Below are 23,074 nucleotides of genomic sequence, written 5' to 3'. Positions count from 1 at the left end.
CGTATGATTTTGGTGTCTTTGGCAATTGCTCTAACTCAGACGATCTCAACAAACCTAAATTTCTCCTTCCTTATTCTTGCTTTGCTGGTTTCACAAGACAAAGAAGTTCCTTGATAATCCAGGAACTTGCATTAATTTGCAAATGATGCACAGTACAAAACGAACTGCAGAAAAACAGGAATCACAGGCTAACATAGCAAAATTCTTTTGGTCTCAGAAAAATACCGAGAGAAGTTTCTCATTCAGTGCATCAAAGTTATCAAAATACATTGCTGCATGATTTTGTCACATTTATATCACTCCTTTAACATAATAATTGCCATGGATTTCACAGGGTCTTTACCTGGAAAGCATTACACCAAGCCACACTAAGAGATGTTAAAACAGATATCAAATTATTAAATAACTGAATTTGTGCTTCAATGTAAATATAAACATATCTGACAGATAAAAGAAATAATTTTTATTGGCGCACAAGTATGTCAGGTAAATTTTTATCTCCAACATCAACCTGGATTACAGAACCAAAGAGAACAAAAATGTGGAAACAGGACAAACTTAATTTCTGATAACATTTCTCATAAAATTAAAAAAAAAAAAAAAGGTCCCAATATTCTATAGAAAATTATAAAAGCAAGAATGCATTGGGAAAGGGAAATCAAAAGAACATACTCAGATGTGGTCTTAGAAACTGGGTTTCCCCCAAAAAATTACTCAATGCGTTATAGAGATAAGATTCCCTTTCTTATGAGAGGTGGCCAAATGCCTTTAACAGAAGAGGGAAAACTCGCACATAGCCCTTTCAGAAACAAACTATTTATTAGCAGTTAAAAGGTAATCCATACACCTTATGTGCCAAGTCTCAGGCAACATCCCAAACAAGCTCCGAAGCACAGTCGGCAGGCTGGACTCCAAAATATTTACGGTAAGACATACATAAAAGGTGCAGTCACAAAAATGCACACCATTTAATTGATTTTAAAAGAAGTAGAGGAAAAAAAAACAAATAGAGAATGCCAGCTCCTAATCATTAAGAGCACCCAATATACATCACCCTAAATCCCAGAAAAACAGTTTATAAACAATCTAAAGATTTAAATACATAAACCAGATTTTAAACACGTTCTCAAAATGAACCAAGCTTAAATTATGCCCATGTTGTGTTGGCAAAATTAGTGCATGTTAAATGCTTTAGGGCAAACTTTACTCCAACATCTCTCAAGTTTATTCCAACATCTTTTGAGTTTACAGTTCACACACCAGGTGCTTATCATACAAAATGGTAGTTCTGAATTTAATTAACAGCCATCTAGTTTAATTTATCAGCCATTAGGAAGCTGTTGCAGGATTAACATCAATTACTATAGATAAAGCTGTTCATCCTTAACACACTTCGAATGGATATAAAACAATCACTGTGTAATTTGCAACAGCAGTCAAAGGCCAATGAAGCCAAGAGCAATGTTGTGCTTTTATATTTTGAAAAGGTCAAACACTGCAGCGCAATCTGCACTTCAAGGTAGTATTTTTGTGTGTAAAAAAACAAGGAGTAGATGACGCCCATTCCTAAAGGTCTCATTCCAATGATTACACAATACTCAAACTAAAATAAAAACTTTGCAATGTGCCAGTTGTTATAATTTATTTGTAATTTTTTTGGGAGGAGGGGGTTGGTTGGGAGCAGGAGCGAATGGGAGCTTAATTTTTAAGAAGCCTAATTTACAGGCACACTGTGTTTATGCATACACATGCACCCATATGAGGTCTATTGGGTAAAAAAATCACGTAAGCACACACCATTACTATTTTAAAGTAGGAATTAACACTCTTGGTTACACAGTAGAAGTGTGAAAATGTTATTAATTTACTCACAAACAGTCCTTTTCTTAAGGTGCTCTTACACTACAGCAGCATAGCCTTTATTGAAAAGCTGGTCTCCTTTGTTTGGCTGCCTTCAATAGTGTAAACAAACCTGGCCTCTATCTTACCCATTGCACATCACCTCTTGGGATAAAATAAATGATGTAGAAGCATTAATATTGAAACTTGGTGTACCGATGCCACTCACTCACAACCTGAATTAAATGTGTAAACCCTCCTGGCAACATTGCATTCTCTATTCAGAGTGGCTTTTAGTTTTCACTTAGCATTGAATACTATTCTCCAGTTCCATGGTTATACACAGGTAATGCAATGACATGCCTTATGTCAAGACTTGGGGATGGGTAAGTATTTCACATATTTTGTTAAAAACATATTATTAGAAGCAAGTTGTCAGGCAGAGGATTCCATTTGTCAGTAAACAATTTTCTCTTAACTCCCTTTAATGCAGGTCCATCCCCAAGATTCTAGTAGAGAATGTGTATGCATTTCTTTGAAATAGAATTAGTTACAGAGGTGGAATAGCTAAATCTATGCAAGATTAAATGGTTTGATATCCAGCGTGGCTTCTCTTTCTTCCGATAAGATAAGCAATCAACACAATCAGCACAAGGCCAGCAAGAGCTGCACCAACTATTATTGGGATCAACATGTCATCTTTATCCATTTGGCATTCTTCAGCTGTGCAAAAGAAAATTAATATTTAGAAATCGATTGTTTAAAATGAGCTTCATGAGTCTAAAAATCCAGCACATATTTTAAACACACATCATTTTGGGGCAAAGATATTTTAAACAAAAGCACCCAATTTCATGTCAAACTCTCACCTAAACAGACTTATTTGGATGGATTTGTTCAGTGCAAGTCAACAGTTCTACTGTTAAGAACTTTCAAAAGAGGAGAATGAAACATCTAGCCACTGGAGCCAACTTTCCATTCAATTAGGTCATGTCCTATTTCTGAGATCAGCTCCATTTTTCCACCATTACAAATGTTTCAATATTTATATCACAATTTCAATTGCGTCACAGGTAATGAAGTACTCATAAAAGTAGGAGAAACAAAATGCTGAAGTGTCTTTGACCCAAAACATTACTGTTTTTTTCTCTACCCATAGAAGCTTCTTACCTGCTGAATGTTTCCACCATTTATTGTTTTTATTTCAGATTTTTAGCATCTGCATAGCACATAGAAGAGTACAGCACCCTTTAGCCCACAGTGCCAGTACCGAGTATGATGCCAGGTTAAATAAATCTCCTCTACCTACACATAATCCAAATCTTCCATTCCTGCAAATCCATGTCCAATATCTAAAAGCCTCTTGAATGTCACTGTCGTATCTGCTTCCACCTCTGGTAGTGCGATCCAGGCACCCGCCACTGTGTTAAAAAAAACCCTGCACTTCTTTAATTTTTGCCCCTCTCACCTTAAAGCTATGCTCTCTAGACCTTGACATTTCCTCCCTGGGAAAAATATTTTGCTACCCTATCTGTACCTCTCATAACTTAATATACTTCTATCAGGTAATCCCTCACCATTCAACCCTCCAAAGAAAACAATTCATGTTTGTCCAACCTCTCCTTATAGCCAATACCCTTTAATCCAGGCAGCAATCTGCACCCTCATCAAAGCCTCCATATCCTTCCTGCAATAGGGCAACCCGCACACAATTCTCCAAATGCTGTCTAACCAGTCATATAAAGCTGCAACACGCCTTCCTGACTCATACACTCAATGTCCCAACCAATCAAGGCAAGCATACCATATGCCTATACAAGGTTAATTCCCGGGATGGCAGGACTGTCATATGCTGAGAGAATGGAGCAGCTGGGCTTGTACACTTTGGAGTTTAGAAGGTTGAGAGGGGATCTCATTGAAACATATAAGATTGTTAAGGGCTTGGACACACTAGAGGCAGGAAACATGTTCCCGATGTTGGAGGAGTCCAGAACCAGGGACCACAGTTTAAGAATAAGGAGTAAGCCATTTAGAACGGAGACGAGGAAACACTTTTTCTCAGAGAGTGGTGAGTCTGTGGAATTCTCTGCCTCAGAGGGCGGTGGAGGCAGTTTCTCTGGATGCTTTCAAGAGAGAGCTAGATAGGGCTCTTAAAAATAGCGGAGTCAGGGGATATGGGGAGAAGGCAGGAACAGGGTACTGATTGGAGATGATCAGCCATGAACACATTGAATGGCCGTGCTGTCTCGAAGGGCCAAATGGCCTGCTCCTGCACCTATTGTCTATTGCCTTCTTTACCGTATTATCACTTCTTTCGTTTCTGCCGCATCTGCTCACAAGATGAGGCTTTCCATTCCAAGACATCTGATATGTCCTCGTTCTTTAGTAAGCGTGGTTTCCCATCTTCTGTCGTAGATGGATCTCTCATCCGTGTCTCCTCTGTGTCCCGTAGTTCTCTTGCTTCCCCTCCCCCCAGATGGGAACAAGGAGATAACTCAGCTGGTCCTTACTTTCACCACACTAACATTTATCCTCTGCCATTTCTTCAAGGATGCTGCCTAACCCGTTGAGTTACTCCAGCACTATGTTTATTTTTTTAGGACCAGTTATACTCAGTATATCTTGTGGGACAAGGACATGGACAAGGCACATAATATGTTAAATAAAACCAACCTTAATTGAAATGTTGCTGATTTAATGCTAGCTGTATGTGTGCGTATCATCCTTTCAGATAATCACAGAATGTACAAATGAGCAAGAAAACACGTCGTAAAACAATTATATGCATTGTATCATTAGCAAGGAGATGTAGCTATCTTGCCATCTGACAAACACATAAATTACAAAAGGGAAAAACCCATTCATGCAACAAACTACATACTAATTTTAAGAATTTCAGAACATGAACATCAGTGCAGAAAGCAAAGCGTTCGCATGATGCACCATTGAAAATGGGAAGAACTTACCAGTTCCATATTTTGAATTATCCACTTTGAATGGCTGCACATGGAGCTCAAATACATTGATGGAAAAGTTTGTGGTCACCTGGAGAACCTGTTCAGCTTGGCACATGTAAGATTTGCCCAAAGTTGTCTGCAGGTAGTGGAGACTGGTATTTTCGTTTTTAAATCTTCCTAAATTAAAATACAAAGAACAATGTCAATAAAATAACTGATCACATAGCATCAGTAAAATCTTAATTCAAACCATAATAGAATGTTTTACGTATCAGAAGGAAAAATAGTTCAAAATCAGATTTCTTCTGCTCAAATACCTCAATTCTACATTTCAAGGGCCTTGAAATTAATGACCACTAATTATTAACTATCCAGAAAATGAAGAAAGCCTCTTTCTATTCATGGTCTAAACCCTGCATAGGTTGCAAATACTTTTGAGATAATGTTGGTCCTTTTCTTCTTTAACAATAAGCAATTCTGGATGTGTCATCAGTTGATTTACAAATATGATGCATTTTATAAAAGCCATCTTAATATCAGAGGGATTTCATGAAAATATCAGGAACAATTTTATTCAGGAAAATATAATGACCTAAAACTTGATATGAGGTACGTTTTAAGGAGTGACTCAAAAGGAAGAGGAATAAAATTGTTGTATTGCTAGATAAGGATTCAGATATCTGTAATCGTAGGAGAGATGGATGAATTAAAACAAAGCACATGGAGCAGAATTTCTACTTCTCAAATCATATTAATTCACTCATACACTTAAACGACACCAGCCAACCAGCCAGGTCAAACTAAACCATGTCCTGACTTTATTTAAACGCGTCTATCACAATACTAAATTTACCACTAATTCCCACCTGAGAGGCAACATTTTCATACAGAGGGTGGTGGGCTCATGGAACAAGTTGCCAGAGGATGAAGTTGAGGCATTTACAACAAAAATATTTACAATAGACAATAGGTGCAGGAGTAGGCCATTCGGCCCTTCGAGCCAGCTCCGCCATTCAATGTGGCTGATCATCCCCAATCAGTACCCCGTTCCTGCCTTCTCCCCATATACCCTGACTCCGCTATCTTTAAGAGCCCTATCTAGCTCTCTCTTGAAAGTATCCAGAGAACCAGCCTCCACCGCCCTCTGAGGCAAAGAATTCCAGATTCCCAACTCTGTGTGAAAAAGTGTTTCCTCATCTCTAGAGCCAGGATTTTGCCATAAATGCCATGTGCTTTCTCATGCCTTTGATGATTTCACCAAGATAATGCTTTTTTCACGACATAGGCCTAAATCAGCCTTTTTTTGCCGTTTTGCTAATAGGTCGTGCTATTTTCTCTGGTTGTACCGTGATTACATTGACCTTTTCTATGTTAACACGTTAATATTAGTGTTATTATTAACGTGTTAACATAGTATAAATTATAAGAAAATTTCCACCACTGGGGCGAAACCGGGGGCGCCACCATTGGTCGTTCATTCGTTTGTGCCGCTGCCCGCTAGTTCAGTCTTCTCCAAGATCTATTTAAGAAAGAACTGCAGGTGCTGGAAAAATCGAAGGTAGACAAAAAATGTTGGAGAAACAGCGGGTGAGGCAGCATCTATCGAGCGAAGGACTAGGCAACGTTTCGGGTCGAGACCCTTCTTCAGACTGTTGTGGGGGGGTGGGTGGGAAAAAGAAAGGAAGAGACGGAGACAGTAGGACTAGAGGGAGATCTGGGATGGGGAGGGGGCGGAAGGAGAAGACAAGGGCTATCTAAAATTAGTCAATGTTAATACCACTGGGGTGTAGACTTCCCAAGCAAAATACCCAAGCTTGTCTCCTCACTACATTTACTGCTGGCTCCAGTCGCAAATCTGAGTTTGAGTGATCTGTGCAAGGCATTCATTGATGCTGGAATTCCACTGTGGAAATATAAAAACAAATCTCTCAGATGTTTTTTTAAAGAAATACACAGAGGAACATATATCAAGCGAGTCATCATTACGGAAAAATTATGTTGACATCAACTTCAACATTGTTGTGCAGAAAATTAGAGATGAAGTTGCATGCAACAAAATATGGATCTCAATAGAGATAAGCGATGCTGTGGGGAGATATGTTGCCAATGTGGTCATTGGTACACTGGAGGCAGGTCAACCATCAAAGGAGTATTTGTTGACATCGGAAGTATTGGAGAAGTCAAACAGCTCAACTATTGCTCAGTTGTTTACATCTTGACTTGCTGTACTTGGGCCAGAAGGTATAAAACACAAAAATGTTCTTCTGTTTGTGACTGATGCAGCTCCATTCATGGAAAAAGCTGCTCTTTCTGTTAAATGTTTTATTCCCCAAAATGTTGCATTTGACATGCTTAGCTCAAGGACTTCATAGAATTGCCAAGCACATACGTAGCTTGTTTCCAAATGACGGTCGCCTAGTTTCCAATGTCAAGAAAATCTTCCTCAAAGCACCGTCACGTGTGTAGTTGTTCAAGGAATTGGCACCCGAGATTCCGCTACCTCCTCAGCCTGTTTTGACTAGGTGAGGTACATGACTCTCTGCTGTACTCTACTACGCTCAAATTTTGAAAAGATAAAAGTAATCGTCAACTGTTTTGAAGAAGAATCTACTGCAGTCAGGATCGTCTGTGAAATCATGCAGAAAAAATCTCTCCACCGCGATCTTGTGTTTATTGATTCCAATTTTGCAAACTTCCCACAAGCTATCACTTCTCTTGAGAAACGTGGCGAAACATTAGTGAATAACTTGTAGGTTTTCAACAAAGTAACTGACGATACTCATAAAGTTCCTGGCGATGTGGGTAAAGACATACAAGGAAAATGTGAGAGTGATTTTAGGTAACAAAGTTCTTGAAGAAATACAAAACATAGCTAAAGTTCTCAAAGGTAGTTGCAATGCATAAGATATCGACATGAGTATAGAGTCTGTAGCTTGTTTCGGGTATGCACCAGTGACCTCAGCTCAGGTAAAAAGAGGTTTTTCACAACTGAAGCATATTATGTCTGACAGACGGCATAGTTTAACACCAGATAAATTGAAAAAAATGCTGGTAATTATGTGCAACCAGGCAACTATGGTCATTTAATGTAGCATACCTTTGTATTATCAATTTTAACCATATTTTGGTGGTGGAAATACATGCCTTTTTTGGTCAATAAATGCCTTTTTTGTAATTTTATTATGCCTTTTAGCCTGCATATTTCAGAGTTTTTTTAGTGCCTAAACATCCTGGCTCTACTCACCTACGTTCTCAATGACTTACCCTTTATTTTTAAACTCTGGCCCCTGGTTCTTGACTCCCCCAACATCGGGAACATGTTTCCTTCCTCTAACGTGTCCCTTAATAATCTTATATGTTTCAATAAGATTCCCTCTCATCCTTCTAAACTCCAGAGTATACAAGCCCAGCCGCTCCATTCTCTCAGCATATGACAGTCCCACCATCCCGGGAATTAACCTTGTAAACCTACGCTGCACTCCCTCAATAACAAGAATGTCCTTCCTCAAATTAGGGGACCAAAACTGTACACAATACTCCAGGTGTGATCTCACTAGGGCCCTATACAACTGTAGCAGGACCTCTTTGCTCCTCTTGTTATGAAGGCCAACATGCTATTCGCTTTCTTCACTGCTTGCTGAACCTGCATGCTTACTTTCATTGACTGATGAACAAGGACCCCCAGATCCCGTTGTACTTCCCCTTTTCCCAACTTGTCACCATTTAGATAATAATCTGCCTTCCTGTTTTTGTTACCAAAGTGGATAACCTCACATTTATCCTTAATAAACTGCATCTGCCCACTCACCCAACCTGTCCAAGTCACTCTGCATTCTCATAGCATCCTCCTCACAGTTCACACTGCCACCTAGCTTTGTGTCATCTGCAAATTTGGTAATGTTACTTTGAATCCCTTCATCTAAATCATTGATGTATATTGTAAATAGCTGCGGTCCCAGCACCGAGCCTTGCGGTACCTCACTAGTCACTGCCTGCCATTCTGAAAGGGACCCATTAATCCCTACTCTTTGTTTCCTGTCAGCCAACCAAATTTCTATCCATGTCAGCCCTCTACCCCCAATACCATGTGCCCTAATTTTGCCCACTAATCTCCTATGTGAGACCTTATCAAATGCTTTCTGAAAGTCCAGGTACACTACATCCACTGGCTCTTCCTTGTCCATTTTCCTAGTTACATCCTCAAAAAATTCCAGAAAATTAGTCAAGCATGATTTCCCCTTCGTAAATCCATGCTGACTCGGACCGATCCTGTTACTGCTATCCCAATGTGCCACTATTTTATCTTTTATGTTTGAATCCAGCATCTTCCCCACCACCAATGTCAGGCTAACTGGTCTATAATTCCTTGTTTTCTCTCTCCCGCCTTTCTTAGGATAGGTTTTGGATAGGTACAGGAAAGGTGAAGAGGGATATGGGCCAGGTACGGGCAACTGGAACTAGCTTGGATGGAGCATCATGGTCGACATGGATAAATTGGGCTGAAGGGCCTTTTCATGCATTATGACTATGACTTTAGTTAGCACTGGATTTTACTATAATTTTCTTTGTAAGTGAAGTGGACTCAGTGGAAAGTGAAGAGTTAAGCCAAGAGTGTTTTATTGTCATATGTCCCAAAATGGAACAATTAAATTCTTACTTGCAGCAGCAGAACATAGTACACTGTAAACACAATAAACAAAACAAATTCAGCATATAAAAACAAACAATAATAGTGTAATGACAAAAACAACGCCCCCCAAATCTATGTAGTTCGGAGCTTATGTGGAGGTTGTAGTGTTTAATAGCCAGAGTGTTTTTGAAGAAGTTGCTCCAAACGTTACAGTTTTCTATACCTTCATCCAAATTGCAGGATTGAAATGAGAGAACAGCTAGGGCGCTGTGGGTCTTTTGACGATGCTGGCTGCCCTATTGAGGTAGTGTCTCCTGTCGATCCCATCGATGGTGGGGAGGTCAGTACCCATAATGGACTGGGCGGTGTAAATCTCTTTTTTCAATTTTCTTTGTTCCTGGGAATTTGAGTTGAACCAAGCCCTGATGCAACCAGTCAATATGCTCTCTACTGGACACCAGTGGACGTTCAAGAGAGTTTTTGTCGACATACTAAATCTCCTCAATCTTCTTAGGAAGTAGAGTTGTTGCTGAGCTTTCTTTATGATTGCATCAATGTGCTGGGTCCAGGACAGATCTTCATGGATATGCACACCCAAGAATTTGAAGTTTCTTTTACTCTCTTCACCACCGTCTCTTTGATGGAGACAGGTTTGTACATCCAGGGCCTTCCTCTTCTAAAGTCAACAATCAGTTCTTTGGTTTTACTGACGTTGAGCGTAAGGTTGTTGTTCTGGCACCATTCAGTCTGTCGATCGATCTACCTCCTATACTCTGACTCATCATCATCCATAATTCCAACAATGGTGGTGTCATCAGCAAATATGAAGATGGAGCTGGAAATGTGCCCGGCTACACAGTCATGAGTGTAGAGTGAGTAGAGCAGGGGGCTGAGCATGCTATCGTGAGATGCTCCCGTGCTGATGGTTATCGAGGAAGAAGTGTTACTGCCAATTCTTCCTGATTATATTCTGTTCATGAGGTATTTGAAGATCCAGTTGCAGAGAGATGTGCAGAAACCCAGTTCCGTGAGCTTTGTAACCAGTTTGAGGCTGTAATCTATGAACAACAGCCTGACGTATATGTTTTTATTGTCCAAGTGGTACAGTGTCGAGTGAATAACCAGCGAGATAACATCCTTCATTGACCTGTTGCGGCGGTCAGCATATTGTAGTGGGCCCAGGTTCTGGTTGAGGGAGGTCGATATGCGCCATAACGAACCTCTCAAAGCACTTTATCACCACGGATGCTAGTTTCACAAGATGGTCGTCATAGTCATGTCACCTTACCTTTGTTGGGCACTGGTATTAAAGATGCCCTTTAAAGCAGGTGGAATCCTCAGATCTCAGTAATGAGGTTGAAGATGCCAGCAAAAACTCCAGCCAGTTTGTCCGCACAGGCTTTAAGAATACCACCAAGTATGCCATCAGTTCCAGACACTTTCTCATGGTTCACCCTCCTAATGGATCTTTTGATATCAGCCTCTGTGACTGAGATTGTAATGCCATTGGGTGCTATGGGGGCCCAGGAATGCTTATCAGTATTCTCCCTATCAAAGTAGACATAAGAAAACATAAGACCCAGAAGAAGGGTCTCAATCTGAAATATCACCCATCCTTCTCTCCAGAGATGCTGCCTGTCCCGCTGAGTTACTCCAGCATTTTGTGTCTACCTTCTCCCTATCAAAGCCTGCGTGGAAAGTATTGAGCTCGTCTGGGAGTGATGCTATCGCCTGAACTGCCCCCTGATTTTGCCTTGTAGGAAGTGATGGCATGCAAGCCCTCAGATAAAAGTGAAAGCCACCAGAGTGTAGCTACACAGAATCATTCTGGACCCTGGCATCACCTGGAATCTGGATTGCTGCCACAAAATCTCCTGCCTGCACCACTAACTAAAGAGTCATCTACCAATATGGCTCTGCCCTTCCCCGATTAGAGCCAGGCTCGGTGCTATAGCCCTGTCTGATATTGCTGCTTAACCTTGATATGTCATTCCCTGACAGCACCCAAAAGGGTGTACCTGTTTTGAAGCGGTTGGCCACAAGGGTCACTAGCACTCCATGTCTATTTCCCTTCTTCGTGGCCACCCACATTATCTCTTCCTGGACCTTGGGTGTGACAACCTCGCCATACATCTTGTCCAAGAAGCTCTCATTCTCCCAGATGGCCATCCAACTGCAGCCCCAGTTTCCTAACACAGACTTTATGATGCTACACCTGGACACAATTCCCACTGGTGTAGTCATCAGGGACAACAGCAGTTTGCTTGACTTCCCACATTCCTGCTTTGACTGCAGATTGGAATGTGTTCAGGGAAGCGACCACAAGCCTCGATAAATATAGAGAGATGCTGTGACATGATATGTCAGCTTTTGTGAGGACAGTTGCATTCCCACTAGGACCCAGATCAGGTTCAACAATGACAAGCCCTGGTTTACAGCAGCTCGGACAGCTCCGCGGGGTGGGAGATTGCAACCTTCACGTGGTCCGCCCTGTTTCAACGAATGCAATCAACCTGGCGTGCACAATCAAATAAGATCAAATAGAACAAGTTGTCCAACAACTTTAGGCTGTGCACGCCATACGCAAGAAGAAGAAGATCGCTCCGCCAGTCCAAAAATGAGGCCTACAGGAGCAGGGATGCAGACATCTACAGGCAGGCCAAGTACAAGTTGAGAAGAGGAATCCAAGGAAAGGTACTCTGTGAAGTTGAGGAGCAGGTTCTCAGCTAATGACTATTGTTCAGTGTGGAAAGGCTTGCAAGAAATCACCAGCTACGAGGAAAACCCCCCATTCCTTGGACAATCGTCAGCTGACCAACGACCTGAACGAGTTCTACTGCAGGTTCGATAGACAGAAACATAACCCCGGTATCTACTGTATTTTGTGTTGTTACTTGCGAGCAAAGCACCAAGGCAAATTCCTTGTATGTATGTACACCTGATCTCATTGCCATTAGCCCGACCTCATGCTTGAGGTCCCTAATATCCACCTGCCTGATACTATGACCCACATGCTAGGCCTCTCTTCCAAAGACATATGACCCACCATACCCTTCTTTTCTCTCCATCACTCCACAATTATATAAAGAGAACCAGGTTTATGCTGGCCTTGTTCTATTGCACAAAACAGTTTGGGCTTCGTGCACCATATAATTTTGCAGTAGTAAGTCCTCACACAAAATACTGACCAGTCAGAGTCATACAGTGTAGAAACAGGCCCATCTGCTCAACTTGCCCATACTGACCAACATATCCCATTTACACTAGCTCCACCTGCGAGTTTGGCTCATATCCCTCTAAACCTATCCTATCCATGTGCCTGTCTAAATGTTTCTTAAACATAGCTATGCCTTAACTACCTCCTCCGGCAGCTCGTTCCATATACCCACCATGCTTTGTGTAAAAAAGTTAAGTTCCTATTAAATCTTTCCCCCTTCACCTTAAACCTATGTCCTCTGGTTTTCGATTCCCTTATTCTGGGCAAGAAATTATGCGTTTACCCGATCTGTTTCTCCCAACACCTTGTACATCTACAAGTTCACCCCTCGTCCTGCTGCACTCCAAGGAATAGAGTCCTAGCCTGCTCAACCACTTCTTGTATCTCAGGCTCTTGTGTCCTGGCAACATACGTGTAAATCTTCACTGCACCAGCGTAATACTTTTAATGCCCCTTTTGTAGAACTGCAAAATTGCTAGGCGAATGTGACTTAACAATTTTTCATTATAATTGGTGACATGAACGGTTACAAAAAAATCACATCAGTGTTTGTTGGTGACATCCGCAAGACAAATTTACAATGTGTTCAATATTTTCTATTAATGTTTAAATCGGAAAAACTGTCAATATTTTGTCACATGTTGTGAACCTTAACTCAAGACCATACAGATTACAATCATAACATACTTTCAAAAACTGCTGAATTTGCTCAAATTGATTTCTCATGTCCAAACTTGGTTTAAACAAAGTGCATTTCAACATTTGAATATCAATTGAATTTACGTATAAAATCTTGGATGACATTTTGTGGACCCCAAGACCAAAAACCCTGGAATTAACATTACCAAAGGTAATTTTGCAATCAAAACATGTATAATTATGGACATAAAACATGCTCTCCTTTAGCTTCTGAACAGAAATGTTGCCAAATTATTTTCACGCTTTTAACTTTGTCATAAAGAGGGTGGTGGGTATATGGAAGAAGCTGCTGGAGGAAATACTTGAGGCAGGTTCAACAAAAACAATTAAGGCCTTTGGAAAGGTTTAGAAGGGCATGGACCAAACACGGCAGATAGACTAGGAATAGATGGGGCATCTAGGTTGACATGGGCAGGGCCTAAGGGCCGGTTTCCATGCCGTATGACTATGACTCTAACTGAGGTTACTTGAAAGAAAGTCCAAGGAAAAGTGCAAAAGCTTTACTCGATTGCCTTATTTAAAAATAAATTTTAATTTAGAATGATAAAAAGACTAATTTCAAACAGAAAAAATACCATTTCTAAAAGTCAGAAGCATACAGTACAGCACCGAAACAGGCCCTTTGGCCCAACTCCTCCATACTGACCAAGCTAGACCTATTTGTCTGCATCTAGCCCATATCCATCCAAACCTTTCCTCTCCATATCACTGTCCAAATAGCTTTTAAATATTATTTTGCACCTGCCTCAACTATTTCCTCTGGCAGCTCGTTCCATATAGAATATTCCCCTCATGATTTTATACACTACTAGAATATCACCTCAGCCTCCTGCCCTCCAAGGAAGAAAGTACTGGCCTGCCCAACCTCCCCATATAGCTTAGGCCCTCGAGTCCTGGCAACATTCTCATAAATCTTCTCTGCACTTTTTCCAACCTAATGCCATCTTTTCTAAAGGAAGGTAACCAAAACTGAGCATAAGATAGCAATGTTACAAAATTTTGAGATTAAAAAAATCAAGTCTGTAAATTATCCCATCAGATAATGCATAAAAAGAAGTTTAATTTGACACCTAATTCACTTTCATATCTTCAGTATTAAAAAAGTTATGGCCATTTTCATACTCGGAAATTAGCATCTTGTTCCCTATTGCTTTTCCATAACTTTCTTAAAAATTAAGAGAACTGAAAGAAATGTTCAGTTATTATAGATTGAAGCATTCTGAAACAAATATGAAACAATCTTACTTAGATGACTTGAAATTAAAGCATATAATTAGTTAGTTACCTAATTACAAAATTCAATTACTAGATCTAAACATCTATCAATTTCTTAAGAATAGATTAACATTTTTAAATAGCCTAAGTGTCCAAATAACATTCACACAAGAATTCACAATACAACATAATTTTTAAATATAATTGTCATGGATTTATAGGCCAAATGGAAGGAATTTAATGTTTAATACCTGTAAATTAATGGCCATTTAAATCAGCTTGCAAGTGTGTTTTTCTGGAACGCGACCATTTGGAACGTTGCGGTTGCGGTGAATTTAAACCTCATGTCGGCAGGAAAAATACTGCCGGTTCGTATGGGGGAAAAAAAATCACTGTTTCGCCACGTAAAATGTGAACTAAAGGCATCTTAAGGAGCACTTTTATACATAAAATAAACGGCTTTCATTTACCTGTCCCGTACCTGAAATCCGTCCCCGTTGTCGGCTTTAGAAGCTGATTTTTAAATTACTGGAGCGCTGAACTTGTCGGGTGAATTAAAAAAAATAATACACAGAACGCCCGTCGGAACGATTCTTCAGCAAAAGCTTGCACTCCAACGAAATATAATCAAGGACAAGGTAGGAGAAACCCGTGTTTTAACCCCGCCCCCCCCCCTCAAAGGCGCCAAAATCGCGCACACGGCCAGTGGCAGAATTGCAGCGCCGCTGAAGGTAAGTATTGTAACATACCTACATAAGACTCCAAATGCAGCCTCAGTAATGTCTTGCACAATTTAAGTATAACATCCCAACTGCCAAACTCTATCCCTAAGTGATGCAGGCCAGTATGCCAAAAGTTTTCTTCATCACCTTCACTGTGACATCACTTTCAGGGAACCAAGTACATGTGTTCCTAGGTCCTTCTCCCCAACATTCCCCAAGACCTACAGTCCCTTTGCAGTAGTCAAACTGCAGGACATGCAAAAAAGTATTCTTAATAACATTATCTTTTGTAAAATTAATGGAAATCTAATAAATTATTACCATGAAAACTATTTACAAGAAAATTGATGTTGATTTAATCTTGTTTTCCATGAGACTGAGTATTTCAAATATGTAGTATGTGTACCTTTATTGTTCCAAATAATAGCTCACAGCTAAACTTAATGGTGTCGTTTTTAAAATCTGAAACTTACCTGGAGATGGAACAAAGCTTGTGGAGATCAAGATCCCTTTCAGATAAAAAATTTTGAGAGTAGTATTCTGAATAAAGAGATACCAACATTTTATAAACCAAGCTGAATTTATACACGCAGTCAGATTTGAGCAAAAAGAATAATTCTTTAAGGCCAGTGACATTATTCTGAAAAGGCACTTTAGAAAACACAGTTTGACTTACAATTTGAGTTTAGGGTGTTAAATATATTAACTATTTTTTGTTGAGAAATCCAAAACATAAATCCAAACAGACTATTCAAACTACTATTTATATTTTGTCTGGAGACCTGAAATGTCACCCAGTCCACCCATTCATGTCTATGTTTGGTGTAATCTGCAGTTCCTTCCTACTCATTTATACTTATCCACTGATCCATTAGATTTTGTGTATTGAGCGATTACAGACCAGATTACTGTGCGGGCTCCCATTCAGGGACATGCAGGGCATTCTCATTTAGATTTCAGGTGTATAACAACACATTAGGGAGAAAGTACTTTATTTTTGATTCTTTTTAATAAATTCTATTGTCTCACCAATGTGCTTTACTCAAAGTCGAGCAAGTTAGAGTATAATGAAAGAGCCTTTTACGAAAGAAAGCATTCAGATAAAACATGCAAAATTCAGGTACAAGTACATTTAATACACTTAACTCACCACAACAAACTGAAAAGTCAGTATGGTCCAATTATCTGTCAATTGAAGGGATGCATGATCACTGCTACAGTTTCCACTAACATTTACTTGGTGGGGATTAATGTTAAAAACTTTCGTTATCTGCAAAACAAAAATCAGCATTCCACGTTGAAACATTATTTCTAAAATAACAAACTACATATTATATTACAAGGGTTTAAAATTAAAATATCAGTGGATACATGTACAAATTGTGTGAAATAAGTTCTTCTGAACTTATTTCTAATGTCTGTTGAGAATCATTGCTTGATTGTTTCTGAATTAATGTTGTTTAAACTTTCAGCCATAAAGCAATATAAAAAGATTCAGAAAGGCAAGTTTTCAGCCTCAAGGTAACGTTGAAGGACTGCAACAACCAGATTCACATTCCATACTAATGCACGTAATCAAACACGACTTCATCAGTCAGACTATTGAGATACTATGTTACAGATGTACAAGATGTTGACGAGGCCACATTTTGATTATTGAGTTCAGTTTTGGTCACCTATTTTAAGCTGGAAAGAGTACAGAGAAGATTTACAAAGATGTTGCCAGGAGGCAAGGGCCTGAGCTGTGAGGAAACATTGGGAAGGCTAGGACCTTTGCCTTAGACCAGGGGCTTCCAAACTTTTCAGCACGAGGGCCACATTATATATTTGGCACATTTTTGCAGGTCGTAGGAAAAAATAAAGAAATGTTAGTTTTATAAATTTAATGAACTCAAAAAAGAACTTAAGTAAATGAAATAAAAGAAATTCAAAACAAAACTTATAGCCATCAATCAAGGTTAACCAACAAAATCATAAATTTTTATGCAACCACATTAATGGGAAGGATGGAACTGCTCTTTTTTGATTTTGACAGTGGTTGCGCTGCCGACTAGGGTCGGGCCCCGTGTGAGTGGTGAGGAGATCCTTCAGTTCTCGCTGTAAACACAACCCTCCTGAAGTTCAGTCTACCCAAGGGGGTTCGCCTCGGGAATCACAACAGGCGCTTCTGTTTCGGGCAGCTGAAGCCAGCCCTGTGCGTGTGGCATGTGTGTCTGTGTATTGAGGTGTGAGACACCGAAGGCAACAGTGGTTGCGGGATTTGCATGGCGGCCGGAGGGTTGCTATCAATCACTCGCTTCTCCAGGCGGGAGTCTCCGGCTTCTCCCGTTGGATCGGGGCGAGGTGGGGAAGGAGGGAAAATTTGTTTGAAAGAACTTCTTCACTCTCTCCTCCTTCTCGGGTTTCTGTCAGCTGCCGCGACGATCCCCTAGCGGGACACTGGAGGCACAGCCCAGGGAAGGACAGACTTGGCACCAGCACAGACTCGACTCTATTCTGCTCCACACCGCACCACAAGCGAGCGCCTCCTTCCACCGATCTTTAACCCCTGCCGCCCCAGAGTTCCTTCCAGCGCTTTGGAGCTGATAAGATGTGGCCCGCCATCCACTCAGACATGGGTTCGGGCCCCTCTGCAGAACAAGGTTGCCGACCCCTGACCTACGGCAAACTGACGCGTAAGTTCCCGCGCTACCACAGAACCCACTAAATAGCCCGCCGCACGGAACATGTTAAGAGCTTGCAGCGGGCCGGATGTGGCCCGCGGACCATAGTTTGGAGATACCTGCCTTAGAGCATAGGAGGTTGAGGGGGAGGGGGGGGGTCTTATGGAAGTATATTTTATACCCAGGGTAGGGGAATCAAGAACCAGAGAAAATAATGTAGAAACAAGGAATGGCAGATGCTAGTTTATACCAAAGATAAACACAAAGTGCTAGAGTAACTCAGTGGATCAGGTAGCAACTCAGGAGAAAAAAGGACCCATCCAACCCAAAACATCACCCTTCCTTTTTCTCCAGAGATGCTGTCTGATCCACTGAGTTACCACAGCAGTTTGTGTCCACCAGAGGACATAGGTTTAAGATAAGAAGGGAAAATTTTAATGTATTTCCGTCTGTTTAAAAGTTAATATATTTCCGTCTGTTTAAAAGTTTTGCTGGTCTTCCAATGTAAGGAAATATTCACAAGTAAATGTTGCCAACTGGAACATTCCAAAATACAGCCACTGCAAAAGCTTTGTGGGGTAGGATCATAGTCTTGGATCCTGCCACCACTGGACAATAAGAGGCTAGATCTTGTTTAGTGGCACTTCAATTAAATCAATCTGACTGTCTATCTTATTTATGTCTCATATTCTATCAGGCCTCCCTGTAACCTTCACAGTCGCTCTTCTTCACCTTGCCTACTTTTTATTAGCTGCTTAATTAGCCAATTTGAATGCTCCAACCAATCCACATGCCAACTTTAAGAGAAGAAATTGATGAGATATACAAATCATTAGACACAGGTGAGGTGCCGAATGACCAGGGGAGGGCTAATATTGTGTCTCTATTTAAGAAGGGCTCCAAGGAAAAGCCTGTGAACGATAAGCCAGTGAGCTTCACATTTGTGGTAGGAGATTACTAGAATATTCTGAGATAAGATATGTGTATTTGGATAGACAGGGGCTGATCAGGGATAGTCAGCATGGTTTTGTAGACTTTAGAGATAGCGCAAAAAATTCTTATACTATTATTGGGCAGCGAATATTAAAAATGTAATTTATTGGTTGGATAATGCATGTCAACAGGTAGATTGGTTAGTAATGGAGAGAGAGGATTGCTCGCCTTTTAATATAGGCGCGATCCTTCTCTCCCCAATAAAGTTGTAGAACACAATATACGAGAAAAACCCGATTATTCATAGCACTTTACGAATTTGGAGACAAGTAAAATTCACTCTTTTAAATTAAGAAATCTATCTCTTCTTTCTCCAATAGCTAATAACCTGTCGTTCAAACCATGTATTATAGATAAAACGTTTATTTATTGGGAAAGACTAGGAATTAAAAAGGTTGGAGATTTGTACGAAATGGGAAACCTTCTATCATTCCAGAAATTACAGTCGAAATACAGTCTGAAAGGTATTTGAAAACATATACCCACGAGTACCAAATTCTGTTGCCAGATATATTAGATGAAGGTATGAATAGAAACGCAAATAATCTAATATCATACTTGTACAATATCCTGCTAAATATAGAAGTTCCATCGTCAGACATAATTAGAAGAGAATGGGAAGAGGAATTAAGCCTAAATATCTCCAAAGACAGATGGGAAAAATATCTCCTATACATAATTGTTCGATTAATGTTAGACATATTCTAATCCAATTTAAAATACTACGCAGACTATATTACTCAAAAATTATTGTTTAAGAAGGAGCTGCAGATGCTGGAAAATGGAAGGTACGCAAAAATGCTGGAGAAACTCAGCGGGTGCAGCAGCATCTATGGAGCGAAGAAAATAGGCAACGTTTCGGGCCGAAACCCTTATTCTCAAAAACTAAACTGAATAAGATTTTTCCAAATGTATCTCCTATCTGCGACAAATGTATTTCTCAAGAAGCAACTATAACATACTCCTTTGCCTCTTGCATAAAACTCCATAAATTTTGGAAAGGAATCTTTGAAATTTTCTCAAAATTATTAAAAACTAAACTGGACCCCCATACAGAATTTATTATTTTCGGAATAGCAGGAGCATGCTCTGAGCTATCATATTATTTCAAAGACGTTTCCTTAATTATGGCCTGGTAATGGCAAAAAAAAAAAAACCCCCCATACTTAAATTCTGGAAAAATGCGTCTACCCCAACTCTTAAAATGTGGATCACAAGCATGTCTTTGATGCTACATCTTGAAGATATGAGACTCGGCCTAGCAGGAAAATCAGAGCAATTTTCAAAGATATGGTCTCCTTTCATTGATTCACTACAGGGATAGTATGGTGCAACACAACTTCGGAATTAAACCGATTTACGGACAGGGTGATGGGTGTGGTGAGAAATGAAGCAGGTATATCAACACGTTTTTAAAATTTTTTTATTTTTTATTATTTTTCGTTTTTTGTCTTTTTTTTAATTTAAGTTTTTACTTACTCACTCTTTGATTACACTCTTTGGTAGTTTAGGGGTTTACACATCCACTATTTCTTTCACTTTCTCTCTTTCTTGCTCTTTCTCTCTTTTTCTATTTCATTTTTGTCAAAATTAAAATGGAAGATGTACAATAAAAGTATTTTGTCATATGCCGCGGTTTATACTACTGTACACTGCTTCTAACAAAAATATTAATAAAAAAAATAAAAAAGAGATAGTGCAAAAATAGGCCCTACGGCCCACTGAGTCCGCGCCGTCAGCGTTCACCCCTTACACTAACACTATCCTGCATACAAGAGTTAATTTACAATTTTTAACGAAGCAAATTGACCTACAAACCTGTACGTCTTTGGACTGTGCTAGGAGACCGGAGCATCCGGAGAAAAAACATGCGGTCACAGGAAGAACATACATAACAGCAGTACAGACAGCACCTGTGGTCAGGATTTAACCCGAGTCGCTGCTGTTATAAGGCAGCAGCTCTACTGCTATGGCACTGCGCCGCCCTGGTGTGGGAGCTCATGTCTTACAAATCTGATTACGTTTTTTGAAGAATGTTCCAGTTGGCAACATTTGCTTGTGGACATTTCCTTACACAAATGAAGGAAACAACTTGTATGGAACAAGCTGCCAGAGGAGGTAGTTGAGGCAGGGACTATCCCAACTTTAAAAAAGCAGCTAGGCAGGTATATGGATGCTCAGGTCTGCTCTGCACCCTTTCAAACTTGACAACATTTTTCCGATAACAAGGTGCCCAAATCTGAACACAATACTCTAAATGTGGACTCATCAATATCTTATTTAACTGCAACATGACCTCCTGACAGCCTTTTTGATCAACCTAGCTACCTGTGATGCCACTTTCAAGGAACTATGTACAGTGGCTTGCAAAAGTATTCATACCCCTTGAATCTTTCCACATTTTGTCACGTTACAACCACAAACGTAAATGTATTTTATTGGGATTTTATATGATAGACCAACACAAAGTGGCGCATAATTGTGAAGTGGAAGGAAAATGATACATGGTTTTCAAATTTTTTTACAAATAAAAAACTGAAAAGTGTGGCGTGCAAAAGTATTCAGCCCCCTTTACTCTGATACCCCTAAATAAAATCCAGTGCAACCAATTGCCTTCAGAAGTCACCTAATTAGTAAATAAGAGTCCACTTGTGTGTAATCTAATCTCAGTATAAATACAGCTGTTCTGTGAAGGCCTCAGAGGTTTGTTAGAGAACATTTGTGAACAAACAGCATGATGAAGCCCAAGGAACACACCAGACAGGTCAGGGATAAAGTTGTGGAGAAGTTTAAAGCAGGGTTAGGTTATAAAAAAATATCCCAAGCTTTGAACATCTCACGGAGCACTGTTCAATCCATCATCTGAAAATGGAAAGAGTATGGCACAACTGCAAACCTACCAAGACATGGCCGTCCACCTAAACTGACAGGCCGGGCAAGGAGAGCATTGATCAGAGAAGCAGCCAAGAGGCCCATGGTAACTCTGGAGGAGCTGCATAGATCCACAGCTCAGGTGGGAAAATCTGTCCACAGGACAACTATTAGTCGTGCACTCCACAAATCTGACCTTTATGGAAGAGTGGCAAGAAGAAAGCCATTGTTGAAAAAAAGCCATAAGAAGTCCCGTTTGCCACAAGCCATGTGGGGGACACAGCAAACATGTGGAGGAAGGTACACAAAATTGCTGGAGGAACTCAGCGGGTGCAGCAGCATCTATGGAGCGAAGGAAATAGGCGACGTTTCGGGCCGAAACCCTTCTTCAGACTCTGGAGGAAGGTGCTCTGGTCAAATGAGACCAAAATTGAAGTTTTTGGCCTAAATGCAAAACGCTATGTGTGGCGGAAAACTAACACTGCACATCACCCTGAATACACCATCCCCACTGTGAAACATGGTGGTGGCAGCATCATGCTGTGGGGATGCTTTTCTTCAGCAGGGACAGGGAAGCTGGTCAGAGTTAATGGGAAGATGGATGGAGCCAAATACAGGGCAATCTTGGAAGAAAACCTGTTAAGAGTCTGCAAAAGACTTGAGACTGGGGCAGAGGTTCACCTTCCAGCAGGACAACGACCCTAAACATACACCCAGAGCTACAATGGAATGGTTTGGATCAAAGCATATTCATGTGTTAGAATGGCCCAGTCAAAATCCAGACCTAAATCCAATTGAGAATCTCTGGCAAGACTTGAAAATCGCTGTTCACAGAAGCTCTCCATCCAATCTGACTGAGCTTGAGCTATTTTGCAAAGAAGAATGGGCAAAAATGTCAGTCTCTAGATGTGCAAAGCTGGTAGAGACATACCCCAAAAGACTTGCAGCTGTAATTGCAGCGAAAGGTGGTTCTACAAAGTATTGACTCAGGGGGGCTGAATACTTTCGCACGCCACACTTTTCAGTTTTTTATTTGTAAAAAAAATTGAAAACCATGTATCATTTTCCTTCCACTTCACAATTATGCACCACTTTGTGTTGGTCTATCACATAAAATCCCAATAAAATTCATTTACCTTTGTGGTTGTAACATGACAAAATGTGGAAACGTTCAAGGGGTATGAATACTTTTGCAAGCCACTGTACCTGCACACTTCGATCCCTATGCACAACACTCCCCAGAGCATTCCCATTCATTTATTTGGACC

At 40.3% G+C, this 23,074-nt stretch overlaps 1 protein-coding gene across 2 annotated transcripts in view; it reads right to left on the bottom strand.

The window, feature by feature from the left end:
- Positions 1-441: 441 nt before the first annotated feature.
- lamp1 (lysosomal associated membrane protein 1) overlaps positions 442-23,074 on the bottom strand; it is a 50,992-nt gene continuing 28,359 nt past the window's right edge. The window contains exons 6-10 of one of the 2 annotated variants that reach the window (XM_033032971.1): positions 16,430-16,547; positions 15,753-15,819; positions 8,114-8,120; positions 4,806-4,969; positions 442-2,562 (exon numbers count right to left, since the gene is read on the bottom strand). In XM_033032971.1, coding sequence (XP_032888862.1) covers positions 2,423-2,562; positions 4,806-4,969; positions 8,114-8,120; positions 15,753-15,819; positions 16,430-16,547 — 496 coding nt within the window. In that variant the 3' untranslated portion in view covers positions 442-2,422. Of the gene's footprint in view, positions 2,563-4,805; positions 4,974-8,113; positions 8,121-15,752; positions 15,820-16,429; positions 16,548-23,074 lie in introns of both variants that reach the window. The other variant, XM_033032972.1, reaches the window with a different exon arrangement.

Source organism: Amblyraja radiata, chromosome 14 (genome assembly GCF_010909765.2).
Source record: "Amblyraja radiata isolate CabotCenter1 chromosome 14, sAmbRad1.1.pri, whole genome shotgun sequence".
Lineage (NCBI taxonomy): Eukaryota > Metazoa > Chordata > Chondrichthyes > Rajiformes > Rajidae > Amblyraja > Amblyraja radiata.
This window is presented reverse-complemented; position numbering and strand designations above follow the sequence as displayed.